General features: G+C 34.6%; 1 protein-coding gene across 3 annotated transcripts in view; it reads left to right on the top strand.

Annotated features, from left to right (window-relative positions):
- The window catches only part of RNF217 (ring finger protein 217), a 128,115-nt gene extending 108,914 nt beyond the window's left edge, over positions 1-19,201 (top strand). For 2 of the 3 annotated variants that reach the window (XM_082474732.1, XM_082474730.1), the window contains 3 exons: positions 2,812-3,013; positions 7,672-7,743; positions 9,164-19,201. In XM_082474732.1, the coding sequence (XP_082330858.1) occupies positions 2,812-3,013; positions 7,672-7,743; positions 9,164-9,237 (348 nt within the window). In that variant the 3' untranslated portion in view covers positions 9,238-19,201. The remainder of the gene's footprint in view (positions 1-2,811; positions 3,014-7,671; positions 7,744-9,163) is intronic. The other variant, XM_082474731.1, reaches the window with a different exon arrangement.
- Positions 19,202-19,686: the final 485 nt, after the last annotated feature.

The raw sequence follows: 19,686 nt of genomic DNA, 5'->3' as shown, positions 1-19,686 counted from the left end.
TAGAACACAATGAAACAATATTACAAGCAGATATAAAACGACAGTAAAAATTGTATGTGAAATTTTGAGGCAAATGAACTGTCAGTGACAAGTTTAACTTATTAGAGCAAGTTTCTTGTCAGAAAAATTTTTGACATTATTTTAAAGGAAGAACGTGAACTGGCCCAGAGAGCAGCTAAAACAAGCAGAAAAACTCGAACATGCCTTGTACAGGAGGGCAGACATGACTACTCTGTCAGTTAGCAAAGAATACAATTGACCCTCTGGTTTTATCTTTAAGTTTATAATAAGAGGCTGCTTAGCATAATAAAGAAACAGACAAGAATCAAAATACTTTCTCCATTCATTCAAGCAGATTACTTTTCTGAGCTCTGGTTATGAATAAGCATGCCAGTCTCATGGTGTGGTCATGAGGCTTAAAGGCGCTAATCTAGGTACAGTGCTTGGCATTTAGTAGGCTCTAAACAAATATTAGTCCTTTTCCCTTTACAGGTCACATACAACACTATGCTATGTGGCCAGGAAATCTGTTAAGCTTTAATTACCTCCATATTAAGAGCAATTACAATATACAGTCGAAAAGTTGAGCATATGATGAAGTAACCTTTATATTGGGTGCTCAGCTGTTGTCTCTGAACACGTTTTCTCCTAGTGCTCAGGTAGTTTAAAGGATGAGAAATAGTTCAAAGGTTCAGTAGGGCCTTAGCCTACCTCATTTCTTAATGCCATCTGCTGTGCTAAATGGATGTGGTCATAGGAATTGTTCTTCAGAATCATTCATAGAAACAGGTGCAATGGGGAGACTAAGGGAGAAATTACCAGGAAGCTAAAGAGCTCAAGCTGCAGAGACCCTCACCTGCACAGGTCTCTTCTTAGGCCTTGTATCTAATTTGCATTTGTAATTTACACGCTTCTCCTTTAGAGGGCCCCCCAATTAGATAACCTTCAGGCCCCACAAAACCTGGGTCCACTGTCACTGGAGTGTCAGGTAAAAGAAAAAGAATTCAACGTAATTGAAAAAGATGAGGTGGCCAATAGCAGAAAAAGCAAATTTTGCTTCTATTCACCAAATATTGATTGGTAGTTACCCTTGACCACAGATGCTTATATGCCCTTAACCACAAGCTAGCCCTCACCTATCCAGGAAGGCACTCTAGGCTAGCATCAGCCTAAGAATCAGCCAATTGAAGAAGTGAGAAAGGAGATCACCTGGCCATCAGGGAGTGTCAGTTGCATTGCCCTGGTATTTGGTTTCTCACATTTTTAGGTGGGTGAAGGGGAAGGGATAGATGGAACCAATATTATACTGATCTGACTCAATATGTGCCCCCAAAATGTTTTAGTCCCTGTATGTATATTATCACATTTTTATTCTCATGTAAGTAATATCATCTAAATTGTAGCTTGGATAAGAAGTAACCTCCGTACTTACCTGTAACTTGCCAGCAACAACAGAGGGAGGTGCTTAGTTGCACAGGTAGCATTGTATACACAGTCCTGTACAAGCATTTGCAAATAAAATTAGAGCTGGAAACTAAAATGGTACTGCAAATACACTTACACCTGCTCTCATTTCCATCCACAACAGGATTTCTTTTCCTTGACATTTATTTACAAAAAGTTTTACATAATCCTTTCTTTTAAGGAATCCTCTTCATCTCTTCTTATTCCCCAAGCCACCTCGTTCTTGCTGATCATAGCATCAACAAAACATACCTTCACAGCATTTTTTTTTAATTTGAATTTTATTTATTTTTTTATACAGCAGGTTCTTATTAGTTATCTATTTTATACATATTAGTGTATATATGTCCATCCCAATCTCCCAATTCATGCGACCACTACCACCAACCCCCCCCACCCGGCTTTCCCCCCTTGGTGTCCATACGTTTGTTCTCTACATCTGTGTCTCTATTTCTGCCTTGCAAACCGGTTCACCTGTACCATTTTTCTAGATTCCACATATATGCATTAATATATGATATTTGTTTTTCTCTTTCTGACTTACTTCACTCTGTATGACAGTCTCTAGGTCCATCCACGTCTCTACAAATGACCCAATTTCATTCCTTTTTTTATGGCTGAGTAATATTCCATTGTGTATATGTACCACATCTTCTTTATCCATTCATCTGTCGAAGGTCTTTTAGGTTGCTTCCTGGCTATTGTAAATAGTGCTGCAGTGAACATTGGGGCGCATGTGTCTTTTTGAATTATGGTTTTCTCTGGGTATATGCCCAGTAGTGGGATTGCTGGGTCATATGGTAATTCTATTTTTAGTTTTTTAAGGAACCTCCATACTGTTCTCCATAGTGGCTGTATCAATTTACATTCCCACCAACAGTGCAAGAGGGTTCCCTTTTCTCCACACCCTCTCCAGAATTTGTTGTTTGTAGATTTTCTGATGTTGCCCATTCTAACCGGTGTGAGGTGATACCTCCTTGTAGTTTTGATTTGCATTTCTCACCTTCACAGCATTTTAAATTGCCTCCTAATCATTGAGTTCGATGCATGTCTGAAAAGATAAGTGAGTTTTCTTTGGGATGTGTTTGTTTATATCTGTATTATTCAAAATAAGCCAACAGCTTGAGCACCTGAAATGTTATTGAGCTTTACACATCACATGTTTAAAGTGTTTGATACAAAGGTGGCCTGGGAAACCGTGATAATAAGCAAGCTTACGGCCTCAGGAATGCTTTGTAAGGCTTCTATTTTGGTGAAACTAGTAACTGTTATTCCATACATTTGCCAGATTCTACTTTATAAAAAATTTAATAACCTTTTTTATCTTTCCCTCTTTCGCTGGTACAGATCCATATCCAGAGAACGGAAGGGTGTGACCATATGACCTGTTCACAATGTAACACTAATTTTTGTTATCGATGTGGGGAGAGATACCGCCAGCTCCGTTTCTTTGGAGACCACACATCAAACCTCAGTATATTTGGATGCAAATACCGCTACCTCCCAGAGAGACCTCATCTAAGGAGACTAGTGCGAGGGTCAGTCTGTGGTGAGTGTCTGACGTGACTTATACAGTCTTCCCCAGGAAGGAAGCAGTGATGATGATAGAACTTAGGAATGTAATAGAATAGCCGTGACAAATCTCAGCACCTGCCAGGTATTCTAGTAGAGCCTTTAGCTCAAAATAGGAGGAAGATGTTTTCTCTCCCTTTGAGTTTAAAATAAAAAACTTGTTTATTAGCAGGGCACTGCTTACATGAGCAAGCAGATTTTGTTCGAAAAACAAATAATTTATTACACTGCAGAAATATGAAGTCATTAGTCTTCTGAAAGCCTTGTAAGCCACTTGATGAAAGAGGATGATGTCACATTTCTTTTGTAGTGAGAGTACCTAGCAGTGGGTCTTAGGCATATCCTCTATTCATCCATGGAAGACAAACAGTGCAATTTTAAAAATCCCTATGCTTCAGAGTCTTGTAATGGAGTTCCATTGTACCTATATAGTTGATAAGCCATTGTATATATTTGTATGTATTTTCTGTTGTATTAGTAGTTAATATTAATAGCTAACAGTTAATGAAATGAGCATCAATTGCCCTCATTGCATATAAACCCAAGTTTAAATATCCAAGTGCAATGCTTTTATGGATTGACTTTTTTACCCTTTTCTTCGTCCTCAACAACGCACAGTCTCATATACAAATATGCAAAGATAAACACAGATTCCTGCTCTGGCCTAATGTCACCACCTTTGAGTGATGCAGTGTTCTTCTGGCCTAATAGTTCTTCCAATGTCTCCCTACTCCTCTGGAATATACCTACTGTGAGATTTCTTTCTTTTTCATCATGCAGAACTCCATTATTTCTTTCTCTGGCAGTCTTTCTCATGTATACACAATACTTTTTAACATTGTCTACGTTTCTTCCTTTCTACTTACTTGCGCCTAGTTACTTCGTGAGACTATCTCTATATCACTCTTTAGCCCTCCATCACTTCATTGCTGTTGTAAACCGCTCTCCTCGCTAGAATCATGTCAGGCTAATCAGAACAAAGCTGATGGTAATAATTTACTTCTGTCAGGTAAACAATAGAACATATATTTTAAATTTCATTTTATCATGTGGAAGCCAGTGCCATCATTTTCTAAAATCTTACATGATATCTATAAAAACACCCTTACTGAGCTTTAATTAAACATAATTTCCCACAACCAACAGCATTCAATATAGTCAAGATTGGCTTTAATGATTTTCAGTGCTTTTCTGTTTAGTTGCTTATAATGGTATATATTATAATTATATAACCAATATATACTTACTAGTTAAACAGACTTTAGAGGGATAGCTAGGGAATCTAACCACTATTTATAGCAATATTACCATGAGAAAACTAACTGCAAAATTAAGTTTTGAGCTGTAACCTATTTGTAAGTCCGTACATACAGAAAGCAACCTAAAAACCAAAATCCTTATATCTCCTGCACTGTTAGTCCTTTTCTTTCCTACTTCAATGCCATTTTGTGGCAAAGTGTTTCCTTCCATTTTTGTTTTAAATAATCTTTGATTTGACCATGCTTTTTTTTTTTTTTTCCTTTTCGTTTTTCTGTTTAGTCATTCTTAAATAAGGAAAGTCATTTCCTGCCCTATTTGTTCAATAATATTTTGGGTGCATTCTCTTTGAGTCCTTTCACCATTTGCCTAGATGCCACTAGAATTCTCTTTCCAGGTCATAAAATAGAGTCAAGATATTTAACAGCCTGTAGAATGGGCAGCACATAAACATGTCAGCAGGGAAATATTTTCTTTGCACAGTCTTCTCTGTTTTTATTTTTAATTTTATGGTCAGCTTTCTATAAATGGTTTTCTTTTTGGCCCATTTTCTTTTCTGTGTATGTGTGTGTACTCGTGTGTGTCAGGATGAACCTGACAAAGGAGGGAGCAGCTGGCCTTATGATAAGCTCTCCCTCCTACACATATTTTTGCACCTCCAGCACAGCTGCCTCGAACTGCTGTTGGACCATCACTCCAAGTATAGCAGGGAAATGTGGACTTTTTTCCTGTGGACAAACAAGGAAAAAATACAATAATTCATGTTACCCATTACATTTTACAGAATCAGACAGAATGATTTTATAAGCGATGTTTTTAAATAAAAAGAGCAATTTAATTTCAAACATCTCATCCCTACAAAAGGCAGGAAAAGGAGTTACTCTGTAAGTCCCAAGCTTACCTTCTCCCTGCCATGGAAGAGAGTAGATGGATGACAGCAAAACCCTCCTGCCCTCCATCCTTGCGTGATGGAACCCAGTTTGCTCCTCAGTTTGGGACCACAGCCTGCAGATGTCCTTGGACAGAGACAGAGAAAGGGCCTGCCCTCCTCTCACAGCCGGAGGTTGGAAAACAAGGATGGTCATGTGACCATCTGCCCAGCTACAGATCCGAGGTTCTGCCTCTAGAGAATAAGGGAGAACAGCGATTTGAGGATAATTAGCAGCCTCTGACATGCAGGTATCTCCCTGGTAGGGAGTAGGTAGGTTATTCAGTGAATGGTGTTGGGAATAAAAGTGACAGAAAGAATGCTTTGTTCTCATATAATTCCATACAAATATTGAAAATATTACATTAAAACATATAATAGTAAAGAAAATACAGGTCCTTAACTGATTTCTAGTTGGCAAATAATTCATATGAACAAAAGCAATGGAGCCCCCCTTCCGAAAATAAATATCACATTTTTCAAAAAGAAAAGAAGTCTGGAACCAGAATTGAAGAAATACAGATAGTCAATAAACATGTTTTAAAAGATTCAGTGTTATTAGTAGTCAGAGAAATGTAAAAAAATGAAATTTTTTTTGGATATTAATTAGCAAATATTTTGTCAAGTTAATACTCTATGCTGGACATCCATACTCTACTGAATGAACTGGGAATTTTGTGCATTTCTTTTACAAAGAAATTTGATAGTAATGTGAAGGATATTTTAAAACATGATAAAAAATCTAGGTTGACAGTGGTTTATTTGCAAATATAATTTAAAATAGCAGAAAAGGGAACAAAAAATAATTACTAAAATATTTAAATAAGCTAGAATATATGGATATAATAGAATACTATTTCAGCTATTGAGAATGGTATTTTAAAAGAATTATTATTGATCTAGGAATAAGAGAATCTGTGCTTAACTGTCCTCAAGACAGTTTCAAAGGTAGACTTAATGTGCATTGAACATTGATTGCATATTGTAATAAGTTTATTACTTCCCAAAGAGAGAGAGCACATATCTGGTTCTTTGAGTTCTGTGATATTTGAAAAAAAAAAAAAAACTAGTGCTGTTACTTTGCAGTCATGTTTCATCACTATTATGAAAATATATTGATAATTACTTAAAAAGGAAACATGAATGAGCACACTGAGCTACATGTGTAGGAAAAAAACCAGATTCTTTTACAATATGCAAATCAATATACTATAAACTCAAGTGTAGCTTTAAGAATGTACAAAGTGTAATTGTTCAATGCGATTTAGCATTACTTGATTGATTCTGTCATTGGTGAAAAATGTAAGTAAACCCCATGGTTAGACATTGTGTCAATTGAATGGCAGTTTTTTCAAAATTAGATATTAAAATCTGTATTTTTTATCTATGTTTTTTCTGTGGCTCCAAAGCCCCTTTCTTAAGAATAAAGAAGTTAATATTTTTCTGACAAATTTCCAACAAATGGCTGCATTATGTTTCTGTTTTTTAATGTAATTGGTTATTCCAAATTACTGTCCTTATTTATAGAATGGTGTTGCTGCTTTATTTTCAACAGCTAAGGGAGTCTACTGCAAAGTCCCTCCATTCCTTCCTCTTCTCTTGCTGTGTTTGGGGTGTACAGCTATTGCTGTGTCACGTGCCTTAAGATCAAGATTACTATGTAATGAGAAGATATTAACTACTAGCCTCTATTTTTGTGCTAGTGCCTTTTAACGCTAGTAGGATTCCAGTTGTGAACTCTGTGATATAACTAGAGTTTATTGTAATCACTGCCTAGTTATTCATTTAGAAAAAAAAGTGCTGGTTGATGCCATTTGGCATCCTTATAAGTGCTTCCTTTCTAAGTTTGTTAAAATGATTCATTTGAAAAACCTTCAATATATTGTATGTTTATTGGTAATTTTCTCTAACAATGGTATTGAAACATCCCATTTGTAATTCAGTGTATTAGGTGTTCATATAGTTAGTTTATTTTGGACCCAGGAAATAAATAAATCACATTTTCAGATGTGGACTTGGGCACAGCCCTCTGTAGCACCTACTAGCTCTCCATTTTGTGAGCTAATTAGATTTTCTCCTGCCAGCTCAGAATGTGTCACTCCTTTCTTAATCTCTTAGAATTTTAAAAATTTAAAATGGAAGAGATCTAAAGGAAAAACACAAAGATGAATGGTCCTGGTGGAATAAAGTGAACCAGTAGCTTTGGAATTTTCTTGGTTGTTAAGGATGATTTATGCGACGTATGACACGTGTGCCCAGGACTTGAGTGAAGTTACTGAACTTACATATGTGTATTTGTTCTACACCTGATACATTTCCTTAGAGAAATATTGCCTTAATTTTAATGACTCCTTAAAAAATAACATACATTGTGATATTAAAAAGCATTGCTGAAATTGTTTTTAGTTTTAGTTTAAGACTCTCTAAATGGTTTGCCTTTTGTTTTCCAGCTGGAAAATTATTCATTGCACCTCTAATTCTGGTCTTGGGATTAGCACTAGGGGCCATAGCAGTTGTAATCGGTAAGAAATACTTAATGTATCTGAGATGAGAATTCTCTGAGTGCCACAGAGAGAATATGAGTGTAAATGTAATAGTGAGTCAGTATTAAGTGTAGATGGTACGTGTTCCATGCTTGCTCTAGATAAGCAATCAGCACATGATTTATAGATTCAGAGGAGCGTATTTCGTACAGGGTGTATTTGTGTGACACTTTTTCAGTCCATGAACACTTTGATTCATGTTTCTTATAAAGCATTATTAATCCCCTTTTAATACAAAAGTTAATGTAACTAGTATTTTAGCAAAAGATTCCAGTAGACGAGAACCCAGATTTTCCAATTCTGAGTTCAGGTTGGAACATCAAAGGAAAGAGGCTCTGGGAGCCTTTGGGTCTTGGGTGAGTTCTAGTAAAAGGGTCCCCTGGGTCAAAAAGATACTTTTGATGTGTATAGGAACACGTACCCAACATATACTTGAGCACTAACAAATAGAAAATGTATCAGTGATAAATATAGTTTTATTCATACAAGTATATTAAAATATGTATTTTCGAGCAATGGTTCTCAGACTCCGGAGTGCTTTATAAGAACCTGGAGGGCTGGTTAAAAAACAGGTTCCTGGTTCCTACTCACAGTTTCTGATTCAGTGTAGGGGCCTAGTTCTAAAAAGTTAGGTGATGCTGATGCGGACGGTCCAAGGATCACACTTTGAGAACCATTGCTGTAGAGGATTTAAAATTAAACACTATAGCTAAAGGCTGCTTTGATGATTGTTCCACATAGTAGATGGGATTTCTCTTTTTTCCTAAATAAATTGATTCTTATATGTAAAGTTCTGTTTAGCAAGTAATTTGCATGTGCAGGACAGATAGAATTATAAGGTAACTAACATTTAAGTTTTTACAATGAATGAGGCTTTATGAAGTAGATACTATTATTATCTGCATTTTACAGTTGAGGAAATTAAGGCTTTACTAGGACCTCGCAAGTGGTAGAACTGGGAATCAAAACAGACATTTGCTCCACCGCCCATGTTCTTAAATAACATGCTATATGGCCTGAAACCGAAGCATGAATATCAGTGTGCAAGTGATATGACTAGGGATAATAAAGAAGACTTAAACCTAAGTTTTGATATTTTGATAAAAAACATTCATGTCCAAACTGGTGTCACAGACTTTGTTAAAAGGGGGAGAGGGAGCTGAAGAAAAATAATAAAGAATGAAATCTTGAAGAACTAAGTACATTTCATAGCATAGGTATCTTCCCTCTTTTCATAGCATAGGTATCTTCCCTCTTTTCATTTTCATGTATTACTAAATAATGATTATTTATAAATAGCTTGCAAAATAAAAATTTGAAAATAGAAAATTTTCAGATCTATGATACTAAAAGCCTGTCCTCTTAATTAGCTTTAATCTTTTTTTTTTTTAATCCCCAGGTTTATTTGTATTTCCTATCTATTGCCTTTGTAAAAAACAGAGAAAACGATCACGGACAGGAATGCACTGGTAAATGCAGGTGATTTCATCTGACTACGCTGGTCCGGGTAGGAGCTACACAGAATTATACACCTGTCTGAGGGTCACTTCTTGAAAACTGCCAGGAGGACCCTTTTGCCATCTCTTCTCCCATGTTCTCTGCAGGCCACAATGCCTCTAGCTCCGGTGCATTCCCGACATGGTATCCTGTCCTTTCCTTATACAGATTGCTGCTTTTACAAAATGGTCACTTTCATAGACTATAAACATCTATATCATAACTCTGATCTTCTTAATGGTTCTTGGAAGAAAGTATTTTAATTAGAACCAGTTATCCTCAGAACTGTCTGAGCATGCATCTCCTGAGCATTGCTTGGACTGTCTTTGTACCTGAATCTCCCTCCATGCCCTCTTCTGAGACTTGGTGTGAATAACTGAAGGTCCCACCTGTACCAACAAGCAAGGCCACTTTTCAGAAGATGAAGGCTCACCATATGCACCAATTTTCATCCGTGACCCAAGCAGTACAATTCCTTCATCCTTCAGATGCTATAATTGTTAAAAATCTCAATGCCCAAAAGGGAACTAATGAAACTAAACTAATGAGAAGAATCATAGTTACTGAAGTGTATACGTGTAGGGGTGTGAATGTGTGTGTATATACATATCTGTATTGAAACTAGGTCCAATACCTTGTACTTGTCAAGTTCGATGCCTACACTATTTTTCCACATTTTCATAGACGTATTTAAAAATGATTGTTCCTTTGTGGGCATAATTTGGTAATGTACTGAATTAAAGTCAACGTACACAACAGGCTATTTTGATGTTGACCCTTTCTATTTCTTGCTCTCTTTCTCTCTCTCTCTCTCTCTGTCCCACACACACACACAGAAATTTGTGCAGTGTCACCTCAAGGATTATCAAACTTTATAAACTGATAAAACTAATAGGCTGCTTCTAGGAAATTCTCAAGACCTAAATGTTCTGTCTTCTTTTTCAGATTTCTTATATGTTGGCATACTTGCTTCACTCTATAATTAATTTAAATAAGTGTGCTGTAGAGAGAACTGCTGAGGCCTTTAAACATATCCCTATTCTGCTAATTTTTAACCAACTTGTGATTATAATAATTATGCTTTAGGTTAAGCATATGATATTGTTTAAAACCCCACCCTCTCACCTCTCCTTTCCCTCTCTCTCTTTTACTTCTCAAGTTTTTCATAAAAACAAATACTGCTTTTGAAGGATTTTTCTTATGTTTATTGCTCAAATGCATAATAATGTGTTGGTATCTTCTTATGGAGGGGTGATTTAAAACAAAACTTTTTGTGTTCATGGGTTTATCTAAAATATAAACTGCTTTTGGAGAAGGAAACAAAAAAAAATGAAAAAAATATTTTCAGGATGTTTTACCAAGCTGAGAAATCTTTAAAAATAAGAAAAGGACAAGTAACTAAACTGTGTTTTTTTTTTTGTTTTCATCACGAATGTTCATCAGCAGAAGGGAATTAAAGACCTCTAAGAAGCTTAAAGTTTCCACTTGTCTCCAGATCCTTAACATTAGCTATTGGCGTAGATGTAGCATTTATTTTTCAACAACCTTTTCTGAATTGAAATAGATTATGTGATAAAACATGCATTAGCATGGATAGTTTGTCTTGTTGGGCTCCAGAGTATAAGAACATTTATCATTTTTACTTGATCTGGAAAGTCCGTAATAGTGAAGTTTGCTTTCATGGATAACAAGCCGGCACTTCCATTCTTTCTGAGTAACGCTCAGAAAAGCTATACTGCTGGACTAGTCTATTTCCAGTTAAAGGAGGGTGTGCCATTTATGGCCTGGAATAGCATATTTCTAAAGCATAACATGATACAAGAAGAATCTAGTTTCACAAATTCATCTTTCCATTCATCCAACCATCTGTCCATCCAACAAATATTTATTGAGTGCCTATTCTACTTGCTCTAGTATTAAAACTGAGAGAATGGGAGTTTCTAGCCCTAAATCCTTGTAATTCTGTTATAAAAGTGCTTAATTTTTGTAAATTGGACTTTCCTAGACTTGGGTGTTAGTTTGACGATGTGTGAATATGATGAATTCTAAATCTAGTGGATGTGTTTATGTATGATATGTGTATGTATATATACTTAGACATATACATAGCTGTATATGAATACATATATACCATCTAGCTAAATAATATACTCTCTGGTCCTGGATAATCTATTTTCTTAGGTTATTGTATCTGTTGTCTTTGGCCTACTCAGGGATTTTTATTCCTTTCTTTGAATAATTTATCTTTTGGAGATATTTTTATATTATTTGGAAATGTTCCAATTTTCCACTTACAGAGCGGCGTTTGTTATCAGTGAAGGCTCTTTCATCAGCACTCGCAATAGTGTGCACAGTACTGCACAGGATTTTCATTTTTCTATTGCATAGATTTAAAAAAATTAACAGATGCATTTTTTGCTTTCAAAGTTGGTATATATCAGGCCTTTCCCTGCTAGTGACTTAAAGTAGTTATTTGTGAATTTTTTTGCTAAGTATCATTAAGATCTTAAAAAGGGAGAAGAAAAATAAAAGATTATTTATATGTTAGTGCTAACTTGAAGGTAAAACAATCGCACCTTTTGGGGTAAATTCTAAAAACGACTTTAACAAAAGCAGCATGCATGTAAGATGAATATCTTTTTATCCAAGGCTTGTCATTTTTTAATATGTTTTCATTGTAAATTTAATATATGTTCCTCTTAAAAAAATCAAACTATATTGAATTATAAAATACAACTTCCTCTGCTTTTCCCCACCCCTTATTTTCTAGGGGTAACCACTGTTAATAGTTTGGTATGTGTCTTTCCAGATACTATCTATAAATATACAAATAAGTATGCGTGTGTGTGTGTGTATCTGTGTGTGTATTCATTTTGTATAAATAGAATAATATGCTTACTGTCCTGTGACTATTTTTCATTTTACTATGAATTGGTAGACATCTTTCCATAAGAGTTTAAATAGATTTACCTCATTCTTTTGTAAATTACTACATATTCCATTGTGGGGCTATACTTTATTTAATCAGTCTCCTATTGAATGAACATCAAGATTGTTTTCACTTCCCTATTACAAAGCATTAGTGAAGATCCTTTACATATAGTTTTGTCACTGTGTGAACATTTTCATAAGTTTTTAAATTCGGTTTTTATATTAGTAATAAAATTTTAATGCATTTTCAATGAATGAGATCATAGAGATAATATATTTAAGGCCCTTTTCTTGGAGAAAGACTTGTGTAAAAGTGCATAATTTTTAAAGAAAAGCATCTTTTGCAGGATAATTCCCCCCCCCATGCTTGATTAGCCAAATAAATATCTTGCCAACACTTGCAAAAGAAAATTCATCTTATTCCAATAAAAATAAAATGCAATGAGATGTCTATAAGATAATGTGAGAAAGATGCATTGATGTTTGGATTGCCTAGTTTTAAAACTTGAGGGATTTAAATGAAATAGCCAAAGTGATCATGTTTGTCACGTTTTTTAAAACACTATGCATGTTCATGCATGTTGCTCCACAAGGAACTTAATTATGCCATTGTGAAAAGTAGGAAGCAACATGTTGGTAATTATGAATGACCACATTCTCCATAGAAAAATAATTTTGACTGTATGTGAGGTTTGGTGGTTTGTTGGGATGCTCATAAACTTGGAATAATGTGAAACCTTTATTTTACAATGAATCCCAGCATTTCCCTAAGAACTTCTGTATGTGAAGTTAAGAAAAGAGGGGTCAAACCTTTTGGCACAAACACCATTCTGTTGCCACCACCTTGATGTTCTGATAAGTGCTATTGTATCCTAAAGGTAGAACAGACTGGAAAACAATCAAAGATAAATTAAACACTGGTCGGGTTACAACCTGGTATCTTTAATTGTACTTTCCTTGCTGTGATATCAGGATTCAGTGGTGCCTGTCAGGAAATTCCCTGTCTTGTGTCACCCACCATCTCTTGAGTCCCAAGGCCACAGGTAGTCTTTATCTTTCAATCCTATCACCCAAATACATGGCCCATGGATCCCCTAAAGGACCTTCAAAATACTCTTCCAGTCCCAAAACAATCCAACCTCATTTTTCTACACTCCTTTGAGATTCTAACCAGCTCCTCTACTCTAGAAAAGAGGAGGAGAGAAAGGAGTGGGTTAAAAACTCACTCAGGCACGTGCAAAGCGCTAGCATTCCTTCCAGACCTTTGTCAAATTGAGTACACGTGCCACCAAATGGATCTGGTTTCTCTCTTGTTAAACATCGCAGTTGTTCTTAACACTAGACTTTTATGAACTCTATTAAATTCATAACCATAAAAAGTTAGTGGCCTAAATAATATCCATTGGTATACTTCATTAAGTACCAAAATAAAAATTCATGGCAAATGCCATTTTATATTTGAATTTTATATGCAGGCTGCATATATGCCTTAATGTGAGTCTTCCCATTGGATTGTATGCTTAACCTTTCATATTTGTGGCTGAAATCTATCCCAACTATTGAAAGTAATCTTTCCTGTGGTCAACTTTATTGCTTTGTGTTAATGCTTAGTATAAATATAGCCTTAAGATCCAATAATGCACTTTAAAATACTTGTGCCATTTAAGCAATTTGACAGAGTTGAAGAAACTAATTGCAATATTTTGATGGAGACAGTAGAATAACAGTATTAGCAAATATATGTCACCTCTTTAAATTTGGCAAGGGGGCAGGGAGGCGTGGGTGGAATCAGAAGCTGAAAATTTAAAACAAGTAAAACATACCTGGAAAAGATGTAGCCAAGTTTCTGAAATTATAGTAATCCTAGAAATTGGTATTAGGAGGTCAAACGTAGCAAGTAATTAATACATGTTACCTAATAACCTAGTTGGAATGTTTGTTTAAAATATCAAGTTAGTTTCTACTGAAAGTTTTAGCTGCATTATTATTTTTCATGAAATCTATAAAAGAAATTCCACTGATTAGTAACATAGTAAATCAAAACTACCATCAACAGCCAGTTTAAGCATATTTTGTTTTTCAAATCATTGTGTTTTAATTATGACATTTTCCTCCTCTGGAAAATAAGTTGCAAGTCCCATTTTAATATGAATATCTATAATTATTACTTTAATAAAACTGAAATAATTTTATAGAGGCATTAAACTATGGTCTGAACAAAATCAGAGTTCCAAATTTGGGGAGTATTCCAGATTGTGAAATGCTACCTTTTCAATGCAAACCTCTTTATAAGAGAAAGGCACTCCTTCGTAACTCTGGTTTAGAGGGTAGAACTAATACTCATTTCATAGCCAACTGTTGTGTGGGACTTTTATTGTACATCACTGTTCTGAGGCTGGACTGTAGTCACTTTATCAAAATCCAAGAAGCAGAGAGTCACAGAAGTGTGAGACTTGTAATTGTCTATTTGGGGCATTAGCTGAAGTCTTCATATATCACATACCTTACATTTTCTCATACGTAGTGCCAATTTAAGCAGCATGTAATTATGCATATTATAAACTATATTCTTCTTTGACTAAAGAAGTGACTATTTTCAGAATAACAATATGGACTTAAAAGGCAATAAATTTAAAAGAAAACATAAAAAATTACTACTGCCTTTTATTTTGGCCACTTCCTTTTAGCTTATAAAAGAAATTTCATTGGGTGTATTTACTTACTGCATTACTTAGATTACACAGACTTATTAGCATAGAAAAATTTTTTTTGTTTTTCAGGTCTATCCCACATTTTTGTCACACTGTTCCATCGTATTAAATGACTTTCTTCCCTGCTTATCAAGTGATACTCACATACTTCAACATCAAGTTTCTGTTTTCTTTTTAGATTTCCTAGTTATCTTGCTTTTTCCCTTGCAGTCTCCTTCCCATCTTGATGAAGTGTGGGATAAACTCTGTCACCATTAACTTTTTTGACTCTAATGAAATTCAAACTGAAAGGACTCCAGAATTTGGCCCTGGTAGTAAACATAATATACCTTGGCTTCTTTTATCTGTAAGTTGAAACATCTCAGGAATACTTGGAACATGTCCCTCTTCCTGATAGGAGTTGGAGAACCCTGCCCAGCCCTCTGACAAGAAGTAAAATGAATGAGACGTTATTTGAATCAGAGAGCCTAGAAATAGTCTGAAACCAAGCTTCAGAAATTGTTTCATGATTATTATAAGGTCAATATTGTTTGCCTATTAGTTGGACAGAAAGCACGTGTGGACATTCATCCAGTCTGACCCCAGATCATCCTTGATTCATCCAAAATGACCAAATGTGTGGTTTGGGGGTCTTTGTTTCAGCAAAAAGTACCACAGCTTGGACTTAGGGCTGGATTCATAATATTGTCACATTTGTACTTGACTGTGGATTCTTAATTCTGGGAATGTTATTAGACTTCCTGATAATCTAAAGTGGATGGTATTGCATGTAACTAATATCAGCCCTATTCTAGAGAAACCACGCATCATTTGCAAACGTTCAACTTTTTCATTGATATGATTTAGATATAAGCCACACTCAAGATATATTTAGCATAGGTTTATTACATGATATGAAAAAATTCAAGGGATAGTCAAACTTGGGTGTTAAAAATCCCTGCAAATTGCTGAGATGATGTTACTTCAGATTTTTCCTTGTAGCTGGCAAACTACATCGGTCATCAGTTCCCTGTAAAGTTAGGTGTTCACCTCATGCCCCAGCTGGAGAAATCATGTCAATAATCCAGTCAAGTTCTTAAAAATAATATTTTTTCATTAATATATTACTTCCTCTATGTCCAAATATAACTTTATTGTTTCCCTTGAGTAAATACTGTCTAAATATTTGATACAAATATCTGATTTTTTTTCAGTTTAATCAAAATTAGCATGCTTTATGTTCCTTTATAAAGAAAATTCTAGATAAAGTATGACTTTATCAGCTGATTACAAACCCTTTCTCTAAGACCTATTTTTTTTTTAACATCTTTATTGGAGTATAATTGCTTTACAATGGTGTGTTAGTTTTTGCTTTATAACAAAGTGAATCATCTATACATATACATATATCCCCATACCTCCTCCCTCTTGCATCTCCCTCCTACCCTCCCTATCCCACCCCTCTAGGTGGACACAAAGCACCGAGCTAATCTCCCTGTGCTATGTGGCTGCTTCCCACTAGGTATCTATTTTACATTTGGTAGTGTATGTATGTCCATGCCACTTTCTCACTCCGTCCTAGCTTACCCTTCCCCCTCCCCGTGTCCTCATGTCCATTCTCTACGTCTGCGTAAGACCTATTTTTTTAATTCCACGTGGCAACAGCTTTATTTTGTTAGTTGATCATTTTCATCATAATTAAAATTCTGTAGATGGTCTTGAAAAAAGTAAACCAACCTTATATTTTGTATGAAACTTAGAACACTAATTGGTATATATATATATGTTGCTTATGAAAGAAATTATTAATTTAATAAGTAGTAAATTCCAAGAGAACATAGAAATAGTTCTGTGTAGAAGGAACACAAAAACAGTGGCACAAAAATGTTGTTATGTTAACACATTTTAACATAACAACATTATTTATTAAGAAGCCACAACAGTTAGTTGTTTTGTTTCTATTGTAAACAAAATTGATTATAAGATATATTCATGAAACAAATTTATTTATATGTATATATATATTGCAAAATTGTGGGCCTGTTAAATTACTGTATTCACATTCTCCTTTTTCTCAAAGAATGTAAGATGCTAAAAAGAAAAACATTTGGGTGTTTACGCTGTCATTACTGTATATTTAGAAATTGCAGTTCTAAAGAATAATTTTTACCTCCTGTTTGAATTACCAGAATATATCCCATTTTATCAATAATTACATCCTCACAAACAATAGCAAATGAGAAGAATTTCTTAATTTTAAGATGAATGACTTTCACTAGGAGTTTGTACTAGATCTTGTCCATAGTTTCATTACATTACACGTTTTTCATTTTCTGTAAAACTTGTAGCCATTTTCCAAATAATGTCATAATATTTTTCATATTTATATATGAGCCTGGTTGAAAAGAGATTTTCTTTACCTTTTCGATGATACTGAAAGTATTTATATAATTTTACTTTTTAACTTTGTCTACATTTCATTAGTCATACTGTTAACTTTGGTATTCATAAAACTATGTGGAGGAAACCATTATGAATATATTTTAAGAAAGAGGCATGTAGAAATAAAATAAGAAAATAGAAAATATTAATACTCTTTTGTAGAAATTCCTAAAAGAAAACTGGAAAGGAAACAAATTCTTTTGTGATGAAAATGTTGAAAATTCAGGAGTATTTAAGACCTTAATTTCTTACATTTTTAGAGCAATCTGCTTCTTATCTCCAAATGATTATTTCATGCTGTTGTTTCCATGAATTGTGCTTTTAGCATAATATATAATTTCCCCCCACCATTTTAGTGTTTAGACATTAATCACTTATAAGAAAAGAAGAAATTAGTGAATAAAAGTCAGGGAAACTGGGTTTATTACCATTTTCCAATAGCACTAATGTATAGTCCCTTTAACCCTCCATACGGTGCTTTGTGTGATGAGAATATAAAACATTTATATATGTTCTTAGTGCCTTATTTTTTTCACTTGACTTTATTTCTTATCTAAAGAGCCATATATTTTTTGTGAGTGTTCTTTTGTCCTTCTATTTAAAGTGCTGATGAGACAGTGTATCTCTAGGAATATATATATATAGGCTGCATTTGCTACTTTCATTCACTGTATTATCTCTAGAACAGCAGGTTAGCCAATATATTTTTCTTAAATTCATTGTTCATTTTTAAGCTAAAGTATTTTAAAAAGGATCTTAAACACCATAAATTGAAGCCATTATAATTGAAATGTATTTTTAAACCACCAAAAAGAATGCTGATTATTAAAGTTTAAAACAGGAGTTGGAATGGTTATCAGTCTTTATCTATAGCTCCAATTAGGGTAAAATTACTTTACAAAAAGCATTAAAAATAAAAGTAATTATATAGTACTTCAGGAATTCGACCAGTTCACTACCACTTGTCTTTGGTAATATTTCGTCTGTAATCTACTTCCACACAGATGCTGAAGAATGATGGTGTTTGCTATTTACATAGATTTATTAACTCACAGTGGGCTTTATCGACATCGAGACATTTTGTACAATATATTATCTTGCTCTTCTCGGTCTTTGCCTTTTGTGTTATACCAAAAGCTGGTTTTGTTGTATTCTTTATGTACTATAGTATGTAATTCAACTTTTCCTGATGAATGTATAGTGAATAATTAAAATAAATCATGTGCTTAGAAAAGACAAAGACACAGGTTGTATATGCAAATATGTGTAAATATTTGACAAAGAAAAAAAGAGGAAAAGAATCTTCCTGCCAACAGATATGTCCTGCTGGACAGGATGTGGAAATTAACAGATTTTTTTTTTTTTTTAAGCAATGAGATTTAAAAATCTATTACCTCAAGAATTTTCAGTGGATATATATCAGTGTAATGATCCTTCGTAAATACAATCTTACTTGCTGCTGGCGGTAAAAGCAACCCAAGTGTCAGATCACACAAATTTTAGGCGCTACCCTAAAATTTAGGGGCTAGTCTTTCAAAAGATTGATACTTTGTGAAATTTTGGAGTCCAATTTTGGACTTTCAGTAACATCCCTATGGCTTTTTGTTGTGGTTGGGCTTCTATTTTTTTTTTTTTATTGTTTTTGGTTGATTGTTTTAGAATGGAAGGGTAATCTAAATTGTGAGATCAGATCTCATGGAGGGGTGTAACGACATTCACTCTACTTGGATGCAAACTATAATGGGAATCAACTACTTTGATTGTCACTGTATGAACTGTTGTACGGATTCCTGTGGAGTGCTGTTTACTCGCATGATGTGTGCAAGACATCGTGCAGCATCATCTAGCAATGCCTAATAAAAGTTTTTAAAAGAGAAGTCTCTTGGGGTTTTTTTCCAATAGATTTGGAATTTAAAGAAATTAAAAGATAAAATTTGGCAGTGCCAAAATTACACGTACATAAGTAAATTTGGAAAGTTTTCGAAGTCATTTCTGCACTAGATTCTAAGAATGGAGAAGCAGGAATGCATAGAAATTCATGAGTGTGTGTTTTGGAAGGTGGATTGTGTTGTGTCGCTGTGGCATGTTTTGAGGAAAGCGCACAGAACAGTGACGATCATTCTGCATGGGGTGTGATAAAGAAGCAAATACTGTGAAATTAAGAATTTGGCTTAGGGTGGTGATTGCTCTTTAGACAAAAGAGGCTGGACTGGAGTGGGGAAAGTAGAAACCAGTAAACCATTAGAGCTAAATATATATGCCTTCTCTTTAACCTAGCAAGTCTTTTCCTAGATCTATACTTAGGGAAACAAGGGCATTTGTTGACCAAAGGACATGTATAAGGATTCCCATCAACAGTAAA

Source organism: Balaenoptera physalus (assembly GCF_965194825.1).
Source record: "Balaenoptera physalus genome assembly, chromosome: 9".
NCBI lineage: Eukaryota > Metazoa > Chordata > Mammalia > Artiodactyla > Balaenopteridae > Balaenoptera > Balaenoptera physalus.
This window is presented reverse-complemented; position numbering and strand designations above follow the sequence as displayed.